This window comes from Hemiscyllium ocellatum, chromosome 6, assembly GCF_020745735.1.
Source record: "Hemiscyllium ocellatum isolate sHemOce1 chromosome 6, sHemOce1.pat.X.cur, whole genome shotgun sequence".
NCBI lineage: Eukaryota > Metazoa > Chordata > Chondrichthyes > Orectolobiformes > Hemiscylliidae > Hemiscyllium > Hemiscyllium ocellatum.
Genome location: NC_083406.1, coordinates 100,684,822 through 100,708,587, shown reverse-complemented (window position 1 = coordinate 100,708,587; position 23,766 = coordinate 100,684,822). Strand labels below are relative to the sequence as shown.

The 23,766-nt window shown below is 42.5% G+C and overlaps 1 protein-coding gene across 5 annotated transcripts in view; it reads right to left on the bottom strand.

Moving 5' to 3' along the window:
* Nucleotides 1-23,766, bottom strand: part of LOC132816508 (F-BAR and double SH3 domains protein 2-like) — a 239,631-nt gene that overhangs the window by 139,557 nt on the left and 76,308 nt on the right. For all 5 annotated transcript variants that reach the window (XM_060826190.1, XM_060826191.1, XM_060826193.1 and 2 more), the window contains exons 4-5: nucleotides 19,339-19,418; nucleotides 11,194-11,338 (exon numbers count right to left, since the gene is read on the bottom strand). In XM_060826190.1, the coding sequence (XP_060682173.1) occupies nucleotides 11,194-11,338; nucleotides 19,339-19,418 (225 nt within the window). The remainder of the gene's footprint in view (nucleotides 1-11,193; nucleotides 11,339-19,338; nucleotides 19,419-23,766) is intronic.

The window sequence follows — 23,766 nt, the reverse complement described above, 5'->3', positions numbered from 1 at the left end:
GCTAATATTGGAGTGTGCACTTGTCTGTACTGGGAACCCCTGACTGAAGGCTGTTTTTCCTTTAACTTGATGGAGGATTGCTGACAACCATGACTAACTTGCTAACATTACGCCTGTGTTCAACGGTACCATTCCCATAAAAAGTAGGGAGTTTGCCAATGATTGCATGACGTTCAGCACCAGTCACATTTCTTCAGATACTGAAGCAGTCCCATGTTCAAATGCCATAATATTCCGGCTTGGACTGATAAGTGGCAAGTAATATTCGCACCACACAAATGTCTGGCTATGATCTTCACCAATAAGAGAAAATACAACCACCACCCCTTGACACTCAATGATGTTACCAACCCTGAACCCCCCACTATCAACATTCTAGAAATTACTATTGACCAGAAACTCAACTAGAATTGCCACATTACACAGTGGCAACAAGAGCAGGTCAGAGGTTAGGAATAATGAAGCAAATAACTGATCTGCTGACACCCCAAAGCCTGTCCATCATCGACAAGACACAAATGAGGAATGTGATGGAATACTCCCTTACTTGCCTGATGGGTGGAGCCCCAACACCACACAAGAAGCTTGACAAAAGCCAAGACAAAGCAGCCCGCTTGATTGGCATTACAGCCAAAAGCATTCACTCCCTCCACCGATGCTTAGTAGCAATAGTGTGGACTATCGAGAAGATGCACTGTAGAAATTCACAAAAGATCCTCAGACAGCATCTTCCAAACCCACAACCACTTCCATCCAGAAGTACAAGAGCAGCAGATACATGGGGACACGAGCACCTTCAAGTTCCCCTTCAAGCCTCTTACCAACCCGACTTAGAAAAATATCACCATTTCTTCACTGGAATTTCCTCCAGGTGCACTGTAGCTTTCATGAAGGCAACTCACCACCATCTTCTCAAGGTCAATTCGGGACAGGCAATAAAATGCTGGCTAGCCAGTGATGCCCACATCCCACAAATGAATTTAAAAAAACGCCCTCCTTAAACTTTTGGATGTCTCTCTATTCCCAATTGCTGCAGTGGTTTAAAGAAGCAGACTACCACGTGAAGGACAATTAGTGATGTGATGTGCAGTAAATGACGACCAGCTAGTGATGCCAACATCACATGAATTAATAAAATAAAAATATTAATTCACCTTTGAACTTTGCTCAAGTAGAAAAGTATTAATTCCTCAATTAGGTTTTTCCTACTATAATCCAAGGTTATGTTCCAATGAATCTACATAGCACTTCAATTTATTTTATATCCCTTCTTCAATTCACTGGTCAAAACTTATTCTAAATACAGCCTCACGATGGAGATAAAGCTTTGAAATTAGGAGCATAAATCTTGGAGAGGTGTTTCAAGATTAAAGTTTATGTGAAAGTGGAATGCACAGACTCTTGAGACAATAGTGCAGGACTAGCAGGAGTCAGAGTCGTAGAGATGTACAGCATGGAAACAGACATCGGTCCAATCTGTCCATGCCGATCAGATATCCCAACCCAATCTAGTCCCACCTGCCAGCACCCAGCCCATATCCCTCCAAACCCTTCCAATTCATACACCCATCCAAATGCCTCTTAAAATGTTGAAATTGTATCAGCCTCCATCACATCCTCTGGTAGTTCATTCCATACCCTCTGCGTGAAAAGGTTGCCCTTTAGGTCTCTTTTCTATCTTTCCCCTCTCACCCTAAACCTAGGTCCTCTAGTTCTGGACTCCTCGACCCCAGGGAAAAGACTTTGTCTATTTATCCTATCCATGCCCCTCATAATTTTGTAAACCTCTATAAGGTCACCCCTCAGCCTCTGACGCTCCAGGGAAAACAGCCCCAGCCTGTTCAGCCTCTCCCTATTGCTCAAATCCTCCAACCCTGGCAACATCGTTATAAATCTTTTTGGAACCCTTTCAAGTTTCACAACATCTTTCCGATAGGAAGGAGACCAGAATTGCACGCAATATTCGAACAGTGGCCTAACCAATGTCCTGTACAGCCGCAACATGACCTCCCAACTCCTGTACTCAATACTCTGACCAATACATACCAAACACCTTCTTCACTATCCTATCTACCTGCGACTCCACTTTCAAGGAGCTATGAACCTACACTCCAAGGTCTCTTTGTTCAGCAACACTCCCTTGGATCTTACCATTAAAGGTATAAGTCCTGTGAAGATTTGCTTTCCCAAAATGCAGACCTTGCATTTATTTGAATTAAACTCCATCTGCCACTTCTCAGCCCATTGGCCCATATGGTCCAGATCCTGTTGTAATATGAGGCAACCCTTTTCGCTGTCCACTACACCTCCAATTTTGGTGTCATCTGCAAACTTACTAACTGTACCTCTTATGCTCGCATCCAAATCATTTATGTAAATGACAAAAAGTAGGGGGACCAGCACCGATCCTTGTGGCAATCCACTGGCCACAGGCCTCCAGTCTGAAAAGCAACCCTCCACCACCACCCTCTGTCTTCTACCTTTGGAGCCAGTTCTGTATCCAAATGGCTAGTTCTCCCTTTATTCCATGAGCTCTAACCTTGCTAATCAGTCTCCCATGGGGAATCTTGTCGAACGCTTTACTGAAGTCCATATTGTTGTGGTTCTGTTCGCCGAACTGGGAGTTTTTGTTGCAAACGTTTCGTCCCCTTTCTAGGTGACATCCTCAGTGCTTGGGAGCCTCCTGTGAAGCGCTTCTGTGCTGATTCCTCCGGCATTTATAGTGGTTTGAATCTGCCGCTTCTGGTTGTCAATTGCTGTCCGCTGCAGTGACCGGTATATAGGGTCTAGGTCGATGGGTCTGTTGATAGAATCTGTGGATGAGTGCCATGCCTCTAGGAATTCCCTGGCTTTTCTCTGTTTGGCTTGCCCTATAATAGTGGTGTTGTTCCAATCGAATTCATGTTGCTTGTCATCTGAGTGTATGGCTACTAAGGATAGCTGGTCGTGTCGTTTCACTAAGGATAGCATGGTTTTGCTCATGCTGGGTATCGGGTCCATTGTCCTGGTGAGTTGTTGTCTGAGCGTGGCTGTTGGTTTGTGTGCTGTTATGAATAGAAGGGACGAAACGTTTGCAACAAAAACTCCCAGCTCGGCGAACAGAACCACAACAACGAGCACCCGAGCTACAAATCTTCTCACAAACTTTGAAGTCCATATAGATCACATCTACAGGAGTGGTTAAAAAATGAAATACATTGGAAAGTAATGAAAAGAAATGAAGGAAAAACTGGAATTTAAAGATAAAGAGCTGTGATGAACAAAATTTGTACAAAAACATGACTTATTGTACTCATGCTGAATTTCAGAACACATTATGTGGGCGGCACGGTGGTTAGCACTGCTGCCTCACAGCGCCTGAGACCCGGGTTCAATTCCCGACTCAGGTGACTGGCTGTGTGGAGTTTGCACATTCTCCCCGTGTCAGCGTGGGTTTCCTCCGGGTGCTCCAGTTTCCTCCCACAGTCCAAAGATGTGCGGGTCAGGTGAATTGGCCATGCTAAATTGCCCATAGTGTTAGGTAAGGGGTAAATGTAGGGGTATGGGTGGGTTTCGCTTCGGCGGGTCGGTGTGGACTTGTTGGGCCGAAGGGCCTGTTTCCACACTGTAAATCTAATCTAAATTATCAAATTTGTTTTGATCAGTATTTCACAAGAAAACTACAATACTGTTCAGAGTGTAACAAAACAGGCTTTAAAAAGCCTCAATATTTTATGATCAAGTTAAATTTTAAAAGCATCCATGAGAAAAAACAGATATCAAACAAATAAATGTTATGGTTTATTTTACTTTTAAAATCCACGACCAGGTTTATTTAGGAAAAGCAGAGGTAATACTGCAGAAGGAATGATTCATTAGGAGGCCACAAAACTAAATGACACTAAATAGTTTTGCTTCTATTGTTTCTAAGTGGATGAAGATTAGTCAAAGTTCAATAAAAATGCAGATTGGGAAAATGAAAATTTTAAACCTATTATAAAATGGATAAGAGCAGCTATAAGGTAATGACAAGTGGCTTGCTCAGAAATACATTTTCAAAGTACTTTTTAAGAATCATGCAAAACCCCTCATGAATTAATTTAATTGTAATTTGTTACTGCTTGTGTTCTGCTTGTAATGAATTCATGTGTCAACATTTTGAAAATCTTGATTTCAATTTCCTCAATCTATTCTCTTAAGAAAACAAAGTTAATAGAGGCTAATGACTCAACATATACATAAAGATGGTAACCACTTTAAATGCAAGTTGTGTATTTATTATTCAACAGATTTCCTAACAAACGTTCATTGACATATAATCAAATTATACAGAAAATATTCTGCATTTTCACCAGGGATGAAAAAAGTTGTTTCAACATTTTACTAGGTTCTGGGAAATGATCATTGAACAAGAGGTCAAAACGCAAATAAATTTTTATATAGCACTTTATATAAGATACTAAAAGATATTTCATTAAATTAGTTAATTTCATAAAATAGCCACTGCTAACTAGGCACGTGGAAGCCAATTTCGAATAGCAAGCTGTCATTTAAAAAAAGTGAGGCTACTAAGTTAATGAATTTAGCAATTTCCATCAAGAAGTAAATGCAATCAATCAGTCAGATCACATATACGGCAACGACCCTGCTGTTCTGCAAGAAAGAGAGCCAAGAGGTCTTTTATAACCTTCTAATTAAGCTGATATGATTTAAAAGATGGTGCAATACTTCCAAGAAAAAAACTAATGTGGGAACAAGAATATACCATTCAGCTCCATGAGTATTAGATGCTGGCTGAGCTAAATATCTCAATTTCATTTACTCATTTTTATCTCATGTTTTGCATAACAACATAAAAAATTCAATTTCAAAAACTTTAATTCACCCAGGCATTTTGGGTGAATTCTGGATTTTGACTTCTATATTAAGTGCTTCTTCATCTCACTATTAAATGATTGAGCCTTAATTTTAATACTCCATCACAGAACATTGTCTCTCCATATCTACCCTAATGAATCAAGATTGTTTCAAGCTCCACTGGACTCAAAAGTCTAGATTAGAGTGTTGAACGTCCTCCAGACCATAGGCACCCACAGCTACCTGGATTACACCTCTTCCCATCCTACCTCCTGCAAAAATGCTGTCCCGTATTTCTAATTCCTCTGCCGTATCTAGTCCCAGGAGGACCAGTTCTACCACAGAACACACCAGATGGACTCCTTCTGTAAAGACCGCAATTTCCCTTACCAAGTGGTTGAGGATGCCCTCCAACGCATCTTATCCACATCCTGCACCTCCGCCCTCAAACCCCATCCTTCAACCGTAACAAGGACAGAATCCCCGGTTCTCACTTTCTACCCTACCGACCTCCGCACAAACTACATCATCTGCCGACATTTCTGCCACCTCCAAACTGACCCGATCACCAGGGATATATTTCCCTCCTCACCCCTTTCCGTGAAGACCGCTCCCTCCTTGACTGCCTGGTCATGTCCCTCCCCTCCCCTCTCAGCACCTTCCCTTGCCACCACCAGAATTGCAAAACCTGCGCCCACACCTTCCCCCTCACTTCCATCCAAGTCCCCAAAGGAGCCTTCCACATCCAAAGTTTCACATGCATATCCACCAATGTCATTTACTGTATCCGTTACTCTTAATGCAGTCTCCTCTACATTGAGGAGACTGGACGCCTTCTTGCAGAGCGATTTAGGGAACATCTCCGGGACACCCGCACCAACCAACCCGACTGTCCCGTGGTCCAACATTTCAACTCCCCGTCCCACTCTGCCACGGACATGCAGGTCCCGGGCCTCCTCCCCCACCACTCCCTCATCACCCGACGCCTGGAGGAAGAACGCCTCATCTTCCGCCTGGGAACACTTCAACCCCAGGGCATCAATGTGGACTTTCCTCATTTCCCCTCCCCCCACCTTACCACAGTTCCAACCTTCCAGCTCAGCACTGTCCCTATGACCTGTCCTACCTGCCTATCTTCCTTCCCACCTATCCATTCCACTCTCCTCCCTGACTTATCACCTTCATCCCCACCCCCATTCACCCATTGTACTCTTTGCTACCTTCTCCCCAGCCCCACCACCCCGCCCCCCCATTTACCTCTCCACCCTGGAGACTCTCTGCTTTCATTCCTGATGAAGGGCTTTTGCCTGAAACATCGATTGTCCTGCTCCTTGAATGCTGCCTGACCTGTTATGCTTTCCCAGCACCACTCTAATCTAGACTCTGATTTCCATCATCTGCAGACCTCACTTTTGCCTATGAAATAATGGGCATATTCACAAATGTATTTTTCAAAAATAGATACTCTGACACATGAAAAAATCCCTAAACACACCTTCCGCAGACTGGTGAGATCCCAGCTGATACATTTCCATTACATATTCACAATGCTTGAACATTTTAATTAAACAGTCAATACCCTATTCACTGCATCACAGATCTCAATCTTGGATTTAAATTAAGAATTGATTGTGTTAATTTCAGTACCATTGACTATACTTCTTTTGCAGTGAAAAACTAGATAGTCAACTTTCATTATAAGGAATGAATTACTTCAGTGATTTGATGTTTACTTAGATTACTGCTAGTTGAATATTCTTTTGTTGGCCAATTAAAATTGTTGACTTCAGTGAGCCTTACATGATTTGAACATGCAGCCTTCTGATCTGGAGTCAGACATGCTGCCGTTGCGCCACAAGCTCACTTTTCTTTTACATTAAGACCATAAGACATAGGAGTGGAAGTAAGGCCATTCGGCCCATCGAGTCCACCCCGCCATTCAATCATGGCTGATGGGCATTTCAACTCCACTTACCCACACTCTCCCCATAGCCCTTAATTCCTTGTGACATCAAGAATTTATCAATCTCTGCCTTGAAGACATTTAGTGTCCTGGCCTCCACTGCACTCTGCGGCAATGAATTCCACAGGCCCACACTCTCTGGCTGAAGAAATGTCTCCGCATTTCTGTTCTGAATTGACCCCCTCCAATTCTAAGGCTGTGTCCACGGGTCCTAGTCTCCTCGCCTAATGGAAAAAATTTCCTAGCGTCCACCCTTTCCAAGCCTTGTTTTTTCTTGTAAGTTTCTATTAGATCTCCCCTCAATCTTCTAAACTCCAATGAATACAATCCCAGGATCCTCTGCTGTTCCTCGTATGTTAGACCTACCATTCCAGGGATCATCCATGTGAATCTCCGCTGGACACGCTCCAGTGCCAGTATGTCCTTCCTGAAGTGTGGGGACCAAAACTGGACACAGTACTCCAAATGGGGCCTAACCAGAGCTTTATAAAGTCTCAGTAGCACAACGGAGCTTTTATATTCCAACCCTCTTGAGATAAATAACAACATTGCATTTGCTTTCTTAATCACAGACTCAACCTGCATGTTTACCTTTAGAGAATCCTCGACTAGCACTCCCAGATCCCTTTGTACTTTGGCTTTATGAATTTTCTCATCGTTTAGAAAGTAGTCCATGCTTTTATGCTTTTTGCCAAAGTGCAAGACCTCGCATTTGCTCACATCGAATTCCATCAGCCATTTCCTGGACCACTCTCCCAAACTGTCTAGATCCTTCTGCAGCCTCCCCACTTCCTCAGTACTACCTGCCTGACCACCTAACTTCATGTCATCGGTAAACTTCACTAGAATATCGCCAGTCCCTTCATCCAGATCATTAATATATAACGTGAACAGCTGTGGCCCCAACACTGAACCCTGCGGGATACTGCTCGTCACCGGCTGCCATTCCGAAAAAGAACCTTTTATCCCAACTCTCTGCCTTCTGTCAGACAGCCAATCCTCAATCCATACCAGTAGCTCACCTTGAACAGCATGGGCCCTCACCTTGCTCAGCAGCCTCTCGTGTGGCACCTTATCAAAGGCCTTTTGGAAGTCTAGATACACCACATCCACTGGTTTCCCTGGTCTAACCTACTTGTCACCTCTTCAAAGAATTCCAACAGGTTTGTCAGGCACAACCTTCCCTTACTAAATCCATGTTTGACCTGTTCTAATCCGACTCTGCTCTTCCAAGAATTTAGAAACCTCATCCTTAATGATGGATTCTAAAATTGTACTAACAACCGAGGTTAGACTAATTGGCCTATAATTTTCCATCTTTTGTCTTGATCCTTTTTGAACAAGGGGGTTACAACAGCAAGCTTCCAATCATCCAGGACTTTCCCTGACTCCAGTGACTTTGGAAAGATCTCAACCAATGCCTCCGCTATTTCCTCAGCCACCTCCCTCAGAACTCTAGGATGTATCCCATCGGGGCCAGGAGATTTATCAATTTTAAGACCTTTTAGTTTTTCTATCACTTTCTCTTTTGTAATGGCAACTCAACTCAGCCCCTTGACTCCCTTTAATTCTTCCTCTTCCCATAAAGCCCTCACAACCTCTGTTTCCCCCATCTCCCTCATACCCCTCTTGCAATCTCCTTCTCACCCTCACACTTTTTGTAGTTTCCTTTTCTACCCACTTCCTTATCACAGCCTCCTTTTTCCCCAGACCCCCAAAAACCGCTTGTTCCACACCTCAATCTCTGCTCCTCCCAATTTGCCCTCTTCCAGTTAACACCTCAATCTGAAAGATTTACGCACTTGTTTTTCTTCACTATGTCCTACACATGACATGGGTGCTGGGGATAAATAAGCACTACCGCTGTTAGGCGGTGGCGTTGGGGGGGGGGAGAAAAAAAAAGTGCCAGAGGTTCTGTTCACTCCAGAAATAAAAAAGGAAAAGAAAAAAACCATGAAACTGAGATTCAGCAGACTGGACTCTCAGATGGGGCAAAAGGCCCCACATCCCAGCCAAAGTTGGCTCTCTCCGTTTGTGGCAAGGCCTACATACTCTAACGGGCTACAAAATGAAGCAGAGCAGACTAACAAACAAAAATATACCTCTTCCCATTGTGCTCAATGCATTTTATGCTTGCTTTGAACATAAGGTTCAACAGCGTCGGATGCACCTGCTCCCTCAGCCACCACTTCAGATATCAGATCTGCTTCTTGAGGGTGGATCAACGGAAAACAAGTGGCCCAGACAGACTCCCTAGCCGTGCACTCAGATCCTGCACGCATCAATTGGCGGGAGCATTCGTTGATATTTTTAACCTCTCCTTACTACGATCTGAAGTCCTCACCTGCTTTAAGAAGGCCATCATCACACAAGTAGCAAAAAAAATTCATACAGGGTGCTTCAGTAACTACCGCCCTGTGGCTCTGAGTTATGAAGCACTTTGAGAGGTTAGTCATATCAACTCTAGCCTCCCAGCCTATCTTGATCCCTTGCAATTTGTCCTCTGTCACAACAGGTTCACTGCAGATGTGATCTCCCTGGTGTTACACTCATTCCTGGAACATCTAGATATTAAAAGATACCTACGTCAGACTCTTACTCATTGAAGGTGAGCTGTAGTCAACACTACAGCCCCCACCAAAATAACCTCCAAACTCAAAGACCTAGGTCTGTGCTCTACCCTCTGAAACTGAATCCTCCATCTCCTGACCCACAGGCTGCAATCCGTGAGAATAGGCAACAGCAACTCCTCCATGACAATCCCCAACACTGGCACCCTGCGAGGCTGCATATTCAGCACCTTACTATACACCCTGTACACATGACTGTGTTGCCAAATATTGTTCTGACTCCATCTCAAAGCTAGTCAACATTGCCACCTTTGTAGAACAGTGACGAGATGGAATACAGGAAAGAGAGAGCACTTGGTGGCGTGGTGTAAAGATTACAATCTCTCCCTGAATGTCTGCAAAATGAAAGAGCTGGTCATTGACATCAGAAAGTAAGGTGGAGGGCACACCCCTATCTACATCAATGGACCTGATGTGGAGATGGTCGAGAGCATCAAATTCTTCTGCATGATGATCACCAACGATCTGTCCTGCTCGACCCACGTTGATGCAATGGTCAAGAAAGTACAACATCACTTTAACTTCTTCAGGAGGCTAAGGAAATTTGCTATGTCTTAAAGACAGTTACCAATTTTTATAGATGCATCATAGAAAGCATTCCATCTAAATGCATCACAGCTTGATATGGCAACTGCTTTGCTTAGGACCATAAGAAACTACAGAGTGGCAAACACAGCCCTGCCCATCATGCAAGACAACCTTCTATTCACTGACTCCATCAATACTTCCTGCTGTCTTGGAAAGGCATTATCAAAGAGCCCTCCTGCCCCAGTTGTAATCCCTTCCAACCTCTTCCATTGGGCAGTAAATACAAAAGCTTAAACAGATTCAAGACCACCTTCTTCCCCATTGTGATTAGACTTCTGACTGGACATTTCAAATTTAATGTAGACCTTGATCTTTGTCGACCTACTCTGCAGCTGTAACATTGTCTTCCTCACTCAGTTCTACTACCCTTATGCACTTTGTCTGGCATGATTTGCACTGTACCTAGGTACATGTGACAAAGTAAGTCAAATCAAATCTTATCAATAATGCTTTATCAGTAGCAAGCACAGGAGAAAGTCAGACTATGACTGGAGCATCATCTCCTCAACCTTCCCTTCCATTTCATTCATGGGATTGCTTTTCCTTGATTGATTCCATCATGAGTGAAATTTCCCAGGTGATTTGAGGACTTTGCAGGTGAATTTGACAACTACTCTTATGTAATTTGAACGCTGATCATAGGCAACATGAACTGCAGAAACTAAATACAGAAACAATAAGATAGTTTCCTGCCATTCTTGATTATTTGCCTTATTTATTCCCTTTTGCTTGCTTGATCTGATTGCTCTAGTGCAATTACTTTTTAATGCTTTTGTCTTTCCCTTGTTGTTTGACATTTTTCTTGGTTTTCCATTGACCAAACTCTTTGGTTTCTTTGTCTCTCTCCGATGACTGCAATGCAGTCTGTGCTAGTCCAGATCTAAGATAAAGTACAGCTCACACTATATTAAATTGATCACAAGCAACATATGTTGCTAGGCTATTTTTAAAATTGAATGGATCACTGATCATTTAGAGTAGAAAATAACATGTGTAGCTATCACACCAACTTGAGTGAAAGGAAAACACTATTTCTGACATAATTGTTTAGTGAAAAATTACACTGTGGAAAAATGGAATTTCAAAAACAAAATTGTAACAACCTGGGAAGTTATCCATTGCTTCAACTAGCCCTGAATATGAAGGCATTTCTCAATTAGATTTATTTCTAAATACCTTTTTTAGCTGCTGTTCTTTAATACTTTTTATAATTTTAGCTGGCTCCAAAATCTGATTCCTATAGTTTTCAGACGCAATAATTCGAGACTGGGCCAAATGTAAGGTTCCTTCAAGGTAGGACTTCCATACTGCAAGCATGCTCCTGTAGGAAGAAACACAAGAATATTCAGAATTTTTGGGTAATTTGCCAACAGAAACATTGGGCTATGATAGTTTCTCGTCACACTCCATAGTGAGAAATTATGGGGTTCGGAAGGAAGTTAATTGCTTGGAGATGCCAAATTCTACAAGACATTCAAACATCGTTCTTTTAAATCTGCATTGGACTAAATTTCAGCCAAATGAAACAAAAATCCCAAATACACTTTTCCTTATGTTCATGCATGGTATGAGGGATGTTGGCTAGGCCAGCATTTATTGGCTATCCCTAACTATCCTAGAACTGTTTAGTCACTAGACCACTTCAAAGGGCAGCTGAGTAAGCCACATTGTTGAAGATCTGGAGTTGCGTGCAAGTTAGAAGAGGTAAGAACAGCAGACACCCTTCTTTAAAGGACATAAGTGAAGCAGATGAGTTTTCATGACAATCAACAGTGGATATATGGTTGCTGTCAGGTTAGCTTTCAATTCCATATTTCTGTTGAATTCAAATTTCACAATCTACCATGCTGGGACTTGAATCTATATTCCCAGAACATTCGAGCCTAGGATTCTGGATTAGAACTCCAGTCTCACTACGATCACGTCACTGCATCCCCTTAATTGTTTTCCAGTGCTTTTATAAATACTGAGTTAGACTCTGATTCACTGATCCTAAGAAATCACAGAACGGAGATTAAGAATATATCCACAATTAAAATAACACATCTGTGCTTTCATCAGTAAAGGCTTTACAACATTCAATATGACCTATGGTGATAACAGAACAAAGTTCAAAAACAGGTCTGAAAAATAGCGACCAAAGACAGAAAAAAATCTAAAAATATTTAATATTATTATTTATAGTAAATGCTTCCCGGCCATTTCTTAAAGGTGGAATTATTGGACTTTAAATGGGTAGTTTCCCCATTGTTTCCTTCTAACAACATCAATACGTGGACTGGTGCACTTGCATCAAATTACCAATGTGACCTCAGTACTTCAACCTTCAATGCAGTCAGAATATTCAATGCAGGATGAAGTCTAAATCAGCAACAGAATGTTATCTTGTTGGATTGCATACATGTGAAGTGAAGCAAAGGACATTGGCAGTGTGCCAGTTAGTGAGAAGGGGGTAATGACTGAATGGGGCATGGTGTGAGCAAACTTTTGATTTAGTTTAATTTTTAATAACCAGCCACCAAAAATGAGCATGTAAATATCTGTTTTGTCTCTTTCCTTCCTGTCAAGCAAGCTTTTTGCCTCTACCGGTTAACATGATGGCACTGTTGAAAATAGTAATGCTGTTATAAATGAATAATGTTAATTTGCACTGCAGCACAGAAAATCAATGGAACACCAACTACATTTGCACTGTTAAAAAATGTTATTAATCAATTAAATCTCATTGTGAGCATTAAAAATTCGTATTGGCAGGAACGACACTAATACTTTCGCATATATGACTAATGCATAGAACAAACTGCAGAAATTCATTGATACAGTTGGAATCTTCCATTGCATAAACAGCTTAACTTAGATAATGGCATTCCAAAATATTACTTAAAGTCTATAATCTTTCCAAACAGCTTTGATGTTTACATTATATACATACGCGATCATTTTTTCACTGTACTTGCTGTTCAGACTGGAGGCCTGTGATCAGTGGTGAGCAGCAAAGATTGGCATTGGGTCCACTGTTATTTGCCAGTTATATAAACAAATAATTTGGGAGAGAGTATAGGAGGCATGCCTAGGAAATTTGCAGATGACACCAAACTCAGTGATATAATGGAGAGTGAAGAAGATTAACTAAGAGTATAATGGGATCTTGATCAACTGGGGCAGTGGGCTGAGAAACAGCAGATAGGGTTTAATTCAGATAAATGCAAAGGGTTGGGGCAAACCAGGGTAGGACTTACAGTTAATGGTAGGGCCCTGAAGAGGACGAGGGTGCAGGTAGACGGTTCCTTGAAGGCGGCACTATAGGTAGAGTGGGATGTGAAGGCGACTTTGGCATGCTTGCCTTCATTGGTCAAAGCAATCAGGACAGGAGCTGGGATGGCGTGTTAAGGCTACAAGATAGGATGGATGTTATTACATTAGAAAGGGTGCAAAGCTATTTACAAGCATGTAACTGAGCCAGGAAGGATTGAGTTGGGAGGAGAGACTGGGCAGGATGGCCTTTTCTTTCCCCTGGAGAAGAGGAGACTGACAGTGACCTTACAGAAGTTTATAAAATCATGAGGAGCACTGGTAAGGTGAATAGCCAAGGTCTTTTCTCCAGAGATGGGGAGTACAAAACTACATGGCATAGGTTTAAGGTAAGAGGGGAAGGATTTAAAAGGGACATGAGGAACAACTTTTTCTCACAAATGGTGTTGCACATGTGGAACAAGTTGCTAGAGGAAGTGGTAGAGGAGAGTACAATTACAACATCTAAAAGACATTCGAACAGGCACTTGGATAGGAAAGGTTTAGAGGGATATCAACCAAACACAAGGCAAACTGACAAATTCAATGTAGGGGCGACATGGCGGCTCAGTGGTTAGCACTGCAGCCGTGAGCACCAGGATCCCAGGTTCGATTCCAGCCTCGGGTGCTTGTTTGTGTGGAGTTTGCACATTCTCCCCGTGACTGCGTGGGTTTTCTCCGAGTGCTCTGGTTTCCTCCTACAGTCCAAAGATGTGCAGGTCAGGTGGATTGGCCATGCTAAATTGCCCATAGTGTTAGTTGCATTAGTCAAAGGGAAATGGGTCTGAGTGGATTACTCTTCAGAGGGTCAGTGTGGACTGATTGGGCCGAATGGCCTGTTTCCATACTGTAGGGAATCTAATCTAAATAAAAATCTGGCCAGCATGGATGAGCTATGCTGCATGCTTTCCCTTGCTTTTAACACAATGTTACCAGCAGTGGGGATGGCCAGGCATCCCACATAATGGCCTCATTCACCCAATGGCAATCTTCAAAGGACCTTATATTAAGGCTATTGCTTGTTTCTACCCCAACAGGCCAGCCCAGCCCAGCAGGATTGCTTGCACGAGCTGGGCTGCCCAGTTTTAAGAAGTCCCTCTAGCCCAGAACAACACCCTCCCTAAGATTTTACTCCCACCACTCACTGCTCCAAGATGTAATAGCTGTCCCCAAAGGACTTGCAAATTACAGAACCCTATCTCTCTCCCTGGGGCCTGCTAGCTTGACACAATGTGAGATGCCTCACTGAACTCATCTCTGCATACCTCGACACGGTCCTGATCCCCTTAGTCCAAGAACTCTCCACCTACGTACGGGACAACACCCACGCCCTCCGCCTCCTCCATGATTTTCGCTTCCCGGTTCCCAATGCCTTATCTTCATCATGGACATCCAGTCCCTGTACACCTCCATCACCCATCACGAAGGACTCAAAGCCTTCCGCTTCTTCCTTTTCCGCCGTACCAACCAGTACCCTTCCACTGACTGAACTGGTCCTCACTCTGAACAACTTCTCTTTCCAATTCTCCCACTTCCTCCAAACCAAAGGAGTAGCCATGAGCACCTACATGAGCCCCAGCTATGCCTGCCTCTTCGTAGGATATGTGGAACAGTCCATCTTTCGCAGCCACACTGGCACCACCACCCACCTTTTCCTCCGCTACATCGATGACTGTATCGGCACTGCCTCGTGCTCCTACGAGGAGGTTGAACAGTTCATCTACTTTACCCACACCTTCCACACCAACCTCAAATTTACCTGGACCGTCTCAGGTTCCTCCCTCCCCTTCCTAGGCTTCTCCATTTCTATCTCGGGCGACCAAATCAACACGGACATTTACTATAAACCGACGGACTCCCACAGCTACCTAGACACCTCCTCCCACCCTGCCCCCTTTAAAAACGCCATCCCATATTCCCAATTCCTTCGCCTCCACTGTATCTGCTCCCAAGAGGACCAGTTCCAATACCGTACAACACAGATGGCCTCCTTCTTTAAAGACCGCAATTTCCCCCCAGACATGATCGACGATGCTCTCCACCGCATCTCCTCCACTTCCCACTCCTCTGCCCTTGAGCCCCGCCCATCCAATTGCCACCAGGATAGAACCCCACTGGTCCTTACCTACCACCCCACCAACCTCCAGATACATCGTAGCATCCGTCGTCATTTCCGCCACCTCCAAACGGACCCCACCACCAGGAATATATTTCCCTCTCCTCCCCTATCAGCATTCCGAAAAGACCACTCCCCCAGTGACTCCCTCGTCAGGTCCACACCACCCACCAACCCAACCTCCACTCCCAGCACCTTCCCCTGCAACCGCAAGAAATGCAAAACTTGCGCCCACACCTTCCCCCTCCACTTCCCTCCACGGCCCCAAAGGATCCTTCCATATCTGCCACAAATTCACCTGCACCTCCACACACACCATTTACTGCACCCGTGCACCCGATGTGGCCTCCTCTATATTGGGGAGACAGGCCACCTACTTTTGGAACGTTTCAGAGAATACCTCTTGGACACCCGGACCAACCAACCAACCCAACCACCCCCTGGCTCAACACTTCAACTCCCCCTCCCACTCCACCAAGGACATGCAGGTCCTTGGACTCCTCCATCCCCCGACCATAGCAACACGACGGCTGGAGGAGAAGCGCCTCATCTTCCGCCTAGGAACCTTCCAACCACAAGCATGAGCTCAGATTTCTCCAGTTTCCTCATTTCCCCCCCCCCCCACCTTGTCTCAGTCTCAACCCTCGAACTCAGCACCACCTTCTAACTTGCAATCATCTTCCCAACCTCTCCGCCCCCACCCCCACTCCAACCTATCACCCTCACCTTAACCTCCTTCCGCCTATCGTATTCCCAACGCCCCATCCCAAGTCCCTCCTCCCTACTTTTTATCTTAGCCTGCTTGGCAAACTTTCCTCATTCTTGAAGAAGGGCTCATGCCCGAAACGTCGATTCTCCTGCTCCTTGGATGCTGCCTGACCTGCTGCGCTTTTCCAGCAACACGTTTTCAACAATGTGTGATGCTCAAATCTTGATCTGTTACTGCACCCCTCAATGCCAAAGTGCTGGAGGACTGCTGACCTCCAACTGACCAGTCTGAAGCAGGTCTTCCTGATCCAGAAGGTGAAAATCCCATCTCCGTTCTAGAATGGCAAATTGGCCACTTCTCTACAGCCTGCTTCCTTCCTGACTTTTTTTTTTGCCAGAGTACGGACAATCTGGCACCTCATATAATCCAAACCTTTTTTGCAAGTCTAGATTAGGAATGGAGCATTTGACACCCTTTGAATCCAACAATTAGTGAAGAAAGCAGCTATTTGTGCTGAATCAATCCTCTGGTGAATCAATCTTTTCCCACCAAATCTTAAAACATTATGCCCAAATTTTAACTCTCAGTTGTAGGAATCCCCCTGTAGAAGTGGGATACAAAAAAAGTGCAAATATGTTCATTCAGCTGCTACCAGTATAAGATGTTAAACATTATGAAGACAGTTTGTAGAAATGGGGAATTTTTAGCACCAAGGGTGACAAAAAGAAGATCCTTGTGTCTTTAGCTTCCAGAGGATAAAGAAATGCAAAAGGCTGGAACAGTTTAACTGCAGCTGGAGTTCAGGGTTGGGGCAGTTCTTTATTGAAGTTAAATCGGATAAAATTGTATTTTTTTTTATGTCTGTTCACTCTTTTATAAGAACTTGCTTTCATGGGAGCAAGGCTTATGATACACATACGTAATGCATTTTAGCACTGAATCAAATAAGACACAGACAACCCCCAGATTCCAGGGGTCAAATGGCCTACCTTCTATGTTTCTAAGTAAATTATATCACAAGTAGTACATTGGCCTTCACCTCAAGAGTAATGGAGTATAGGAGTAGGAAGGTCTTGCTGAAATTATACAAGAACTTGGTCAGACCACACCTGGACTTGGTGAGATGGAGTAGTGTGTGCAGATTTGATCTCCTTACCTAAGGAAGGATGTTCAGAAGGGAGTGCAACAGAAATTTACCAGGCTGATGCCTGGGAAGATAGGACTGATATAAGGAGAGAGACTGGGTCAGTTAGGACTATATGCACTGGAATTTAGAAGAACAAGGGAGAGGGATCTCACGGAAACCTATCAAATTCTAACAGGACAGGGTAAACGCAGGATGTTACCAATGAGCAGGGAGCCCTGGACCAGGGTCACAGTTTAACAATATGTGTTATGGGGAAAATGTAGGGACTAGGTACTGAGCTTAAGTTATCAGCCATGATCTTACTGAATGGTGGAGTTGGCTTGTCAGGCCCACTAGCCTATTCCTGCTCTTATTTTCTATATTTCTACATAGAAAAATTACAGGAAATTTAAAAGCATCAGATACTCAAATGAATAACAAGACTATAAGGATTGCAAACTCTGGAAATTAATACAGGTGGGATTGGGGCAAGTCTAAGTTTGAGATGGCATTTCACATGATATATAAGTAGAGACCTATGGCTTCAAATGTTATTACCCTTGAAAGTGGAGGTGCATAGAGCCCAAAAAAAAACTTTTCACAGATATTCAGAAGATTATAAAATATTTGAGCACAAATAGTAATTGAGGCAAAGGTGAGCATCCCATTTGAAGAAAACTGGAATGAAATATTTTAAGTTGTCTGGGTAATGAGTTGACCAGCACTCTGCAGGTATCATCACCTTTAAGCTGCAAACACTTATAGGTCCACATTTCCAAAGGATTATGCTGGACTACATATTGGTGAAATGTTTCTAATAGTTGGCAAGAGGACTAGAGGTGACATGGTTAAAAGGAACACAAAGTGACAAACAAGTTAGAAAGTTTTCTTTAGAGACCAAGGGTAGTTACAATGTAGGAAAGTAGTGGTAATGCCACTGGGCAAGTAATCCAGAAGCCCAAGCTAAGACCTGTAGGTTCAATTCCAACAACAGCAGTGAAAAAAAATCATTGGTTCACCAATACCCTTTGTGGAAGGAAATCGGCCATACTTATCTGCGCTAGCGTACGTGTAACTCCAGACAACAGCAATGTTGTTGACTCTTAACTGCCCTCTGAAATGACCATAACAAACTACTCTGTTAGAGGGCACTCGGGGAGGGACAACAAATGTTAGTTTTTGCGGTCAACATCCATGTCCCATGAAAGAATAAGAATAAATGGTCGTTAAAGTAGGCTCTTCAAATACATAATCAGATAATTGCTTGAAAAGAGATAAATGTAGAATATACCTGGCATCCTGCTTTCGGATAGTTGGTCCATGTGGAAAAAAGCCACCAGTATTGATTTGATGGGGCAAGCAATGTTTCTCTCCTGTACAGTTCTAGGAGTCTATGACATGCAAGTCTATGAAACACGCTCAACACCAGCGTATTCCTCTGACCATTTTTTAAAAATGCAAAATAGAGAATGCTTGGACTAAAGAATAAATACCAAGATAAAACTATTTCACTTCCAGGCTTTTGTACATTTAAAATAAACCTTTCCCTTAATTAAAAAAAGCCTGCACTCATTTGAGTGATTAGCTATTGAAATGACTAAGAATAAGCCATTGTATAACTCAGCCCGAGGTATTCCTTTAATAAGTCAAGCCAATTCAATGAAACAACTGCTCATAATACAGACAAGTCATCAACAGTAAAATAATTTTAATTTTAACAAAATTAAATTCATTTAAGAGCACTGAAACAAGTATCTACAGTAAATTAATTGAGTATTCAGGTAGCCTTTAAAATTGGACATAAAAACAAAATGGTCATTTTTGAATCATTATAAATTTTAGGTACTTCTTGACAGAATGATCAAAAGTATTGTGATAAATTTATATTTACATAAAAATAAAATGCACTGAGCGGGATTTGTTCTGTGCAAGACTGTTAGGTTAGTAAATAACTGCACATGCACAGACAATTTCCATAATCTCCTTCAAGTACAAAGTGAATAGTAGAGGTTACTTGATTTCAGGATCTATCAATCTGATGCTGCCTACACGTAATACTTTCTCTCATAACACACTTACCTGTTATGTTCACTTTTTTCATCAAGTTTTAATCCAACCCATTCTCTCTTAAGATATTGGGTGGCTAGCTTCTGCAGAGCCTAAAAACAAGATAAATAACTTAAGGTTAACCTTTGATATCAGGTAGTAGCATAATAGTAAAAGGTAACTTGCTATAATCGTCAAAAACATTGCATTTAATGACTAATAATTTAATATAAAGCTTTTATGAAATTCAATGGCATAGGAAAGTACTATATCACATATTTTAACTGATTTTAAAAAAAATCAGAGTGGAGAGCAGAATATCATAAATTTCTATTGTTTTCACATCCTCCCCCTTCACCACACCACACCTATTTGGTTCTGTCTCATTTCATTATTCCAAAATTTCCATTCGATCATATTGTGAATGACATTTCAACAATGGTGAAAATGAAAATATTACAGCTGCTGCAATATAAAAACAGCATTAATGAAATTTTATGGTTCTTTGTTTGAAGGAATGGTGCATACAGAAGCACACTATCAGAGTGAGCATTTTTGAGATGCTAGATGTAAAGACCATTCAAGGTTCCTTGGCCCCGCTGCATTAAAACCAAAGTTCTACTTCCAAATTGTAGTTTTCAATGCTAAAATATTTTGTTTCACGTTCTTCTTCAATCTGATGAACTTGCTCAGAGATCCTATATTTGCACAAGGTATTGCCAATGAGGCCTAATATTTTGCGGTGGCCACCTGATAGTCCCAAATGAATGAAGGTTGTGAGTGGATAATTAACTTATTTACTTAAACACATACACAACTCGCCATTAGGATACGGAACTGGCTCGAAGGTAGAAGACAGAGGGTGATGGTGGAGGGTTGCTTTTCAGACTGGAGGCGTGTGACCAATGGTGTGCCACAAGGCTTGGTTCTGGGTCCACTGTTTTTGATCAGTGAATACAGAAGGTACAGTTAATAAGTTTGCAGATGACACCAAAATTTGAGATGTAGTGGAGAGCAAAGGTTACCTCAGAGTACAATGGGATCTTCATTAGATGGGCCAATGGGCTGAGGAGTGGCAGATGGAGTTTAATTTAGATAAGTGCGAGGTGCAGCATTTTGGAAATCAGGGCAGGACTTATACACTTAATGGTAAGGTCTGGGGAGTGTTGCTGAACAAAGAGACCTTGGAGCGCAGGTTCATAGTTTCTTGAAAGTAGAGTCACAGGTAGATAGGATAGTGGAGGTGGTGTTTGGTATGCTTTTCTTAATTGGTCAGAGTACTGAGTATTGGAATTGGGAGGCCATGTTGTGGCTTTACAGGACATTGGTTAGGCCAGTTTTGGAATATTATGTGCCATTCTAGTCTCCATCCTATTGCAAGGATATTGTCAAACTTAAAAGGGTTCAGAAAAGGTTTACAGGAATGCTGCCAGAGTTGGACTATAGGGAGGGGCTAAATAGGCTGGGGATTTGAGCTATAGAGACAGTCTAAATAGACTGGGGCTGTTTTTCCTGGAGCATCGGCGGTTGAGGGGAAACCTTATAGAGATTTATAAAATCACGAGGGGCATGGATAGGATAAATAGACAAGGCCTTTTACCTGGGATGGAGGAGTCCAGAACTAGTGATCATATGTTTAGGGTGAGAGGGGAAAGGTATAAAAAAAGTGACCTAAGGGGCAACTTTTTCCACAGAGGGTGGTGCGTGTATGGAATGAGCTGCCGAAGGAAGTGGTGGAGGCTGGTACAATTACAACAAGTAAAAGGCATCTGGATGGGTATATGAAAAGGAAGATGGGAGAGATATAGGCCAAGTGCTGGAAAATGGGACTAGATTAGGTTAGGATATCTGGGTTGGCATGGACGAGTTGGACTGAAGAATCTGTTTCTGTGCTGTATGTATCTATGACTCCAATCATAGGCCACAAAAGGACTACAACAATTCTCTCCATGAGAGAGAAATGACAAGTGCGAAAAAGAAAAGAAAAAAAACACAGAGAAATGAGAAGAAACTAAAAGATATAGATGGTCTGATCAGTAGCAAATTGATTTCAATGTGGATAAATGTGAGGTGGTGCACTTGGGAGGACAAACAAGGCAAGAGAATACATGATGAATGGGTAGGACCCTGGGAAGTATGGAAGATCAGAGGTATTTTGACGTGCACGTACGCCAGTTCCTTAAGGTATCAGGACACGTGGATAAAGTGGTAAGGCAGAATATGACATACTTGCCTTTATTTGTTGAGACATAGAGTTGGAGAGCAAGTGATTATGCTGGAATTGAACAAAACTTTGCTTAGGCCACAGCTAGAATAGTGTATGCAGTTCTGAAACCTACATCATGGGAATGATTTGATGGGACTGGCGAGGGCGCAGAGGAGAATTACCAGGATTGTTGCCTGGGCTGGAGAGTTTCAGTCATGAAGAGAGATTGGACACACTAAGGATGTTTTCCTTAGAACAGAGGAGATTGAAAGGAGACATGATCAAGATGTATAAAATTATGAGGGCATAGATAGGGTAGACAGGAAGAAACTTTCCCTTGATGGCGGGAACAACAATAAGTGGCATGGATTTAAGTTAAGAGACAGAAGTTTAAAGGAATTGTGTTGAAAACCCTTTTCACCCAGAGGGTGAAGGGAATCTGGAACACTGCCTGTAAAAGGTGGAAGGGGCATAAACCGTCAGTAATTTAAGCAGCATTCAAGGCTATCAGCCAATTACTAGAAAATGGATTAGAATAGTGAGGTGCCTGCTTTTGACTAGTGAGGACTTGATAGTCCCATGGGCCTCTTTCTGTGCTTCTAGGTCTCTCCAAGTCTGAGGAATCAAGAGGGAAGAAACATGAGCACCACTCCATTTGTAACTAAAGCACTTTTTACTGCACGTGAAAATTGTTCATAACTATGAAATATATCAGCCTCAATGGCACAACACACACATTTTTGGAGTATAAAATTTAACAGAGCATAACTGAGTAAACTGCACACACTGTTCAAGTACAATTTCACTTCATTTTAATGATTTAATCCACAGATTATAAGGATCACAATTTAAAAGAAATCTTGAAGTCTTAATTGAGAGAAAATGTAAAAAGAAAGTCCAGAAAAACCTATATAAGAAAGATTGTGTGGAATCTTAAACACATTCCATGCTCACAATACTTTGCAATCTCCATACAATTACTCTGCTGGTGATATTATAAAAACAGATGAATACCAAACACAAAATAATATAAACAGAGTCCAAATAATGCAAGACATTGTACCCTAGCTTCAGATCAAAATTTTGATTAAAGATTGTTTCAGTACAAAGATTTCAATCTTCATGCTTCAGCATTTTTATATATTTCCACTCAATTAACATTGCCACATGCCTTGTTTGACAGAGATCAGTGAGCTCTTGATCTTTGTAAGTACATCCAGTACATCATTTACACAAAAAAATTGACATTTTAAATAGAATTTTTTTTAATGCTAGAAATGTAAATGAGAAATTGTTTCATGTGTGATGGATGCCTTCCTCCCCATTCTAAGCAACTAAATCAAGCGACTTTGAAACAAAAAAAAATATCAGTTAGTTCCCAATTACAATGCACTGGCATAAAGTTAAAAATGTGTTGCTGGAAAAGCGCAGCAGGTCAGGCTGCATCCAAGGAGCAGGAGAATCAACGTTTCGGGCATGAGCCTTTCTTCAGGAAGGGCTCATGCCCGAAATGTCGATTCTCCCTTCCACATTTTCAGCTCTGATCTCCAGCATCTGCGGTCCTCACTTCCTCCTGGCATAAAGTTAATGCTAGTTAGATCTGGTAATCAATTCTACAGAACCAGAAGGCCTTAAAACTGATAATTGAACTGTCCTGTCTTCGTATAGGGAAGCAGAAAGTAACATGACACAGATCAGATTAGATTTCTTACAGTGTGGAAACAGACCCTTCAGCCCAACCAGTCCACACTGACCCTCCGAAGAGTAACCCACCCAAACCCATTTCCCTTTGCCTAATGCACCTAACACCATGGGCAATTTAGCATGGCCAATTCACCTGACCCACACATCTTTGGACTGTGGGAGGAAACCAGAGCACCCAGAGGAAACCCACGCAGTCACTGGGAGATTATGCAAACTCCACACAGTCACTCGAGGCTGGAATCGAACTTGGGACCCTGGTGCTGTGAGGCAGCAGTGCTAACCACTGAGCCACTGTGTTGCTCTAAACTTTAAAGGGCTATAAGGTGGAACAATTGAATGACAGCAGTATAGAATATTTGATTAGATACCAGTTAAAGTATCTTGCTCAGACAGAAACAAATGCATCAGATGGAATTTTCTGCTTCCAAAGATGATAAGCTTCACAGAATGGTTATTCACAAAAGGAGGTTATTCAGTCAGTCAAGTCTGTCTTGTCTGGTAGGAGGAATGAATTGCTGGGGTTCTACCATACTTGGACATTGCTACCTGCC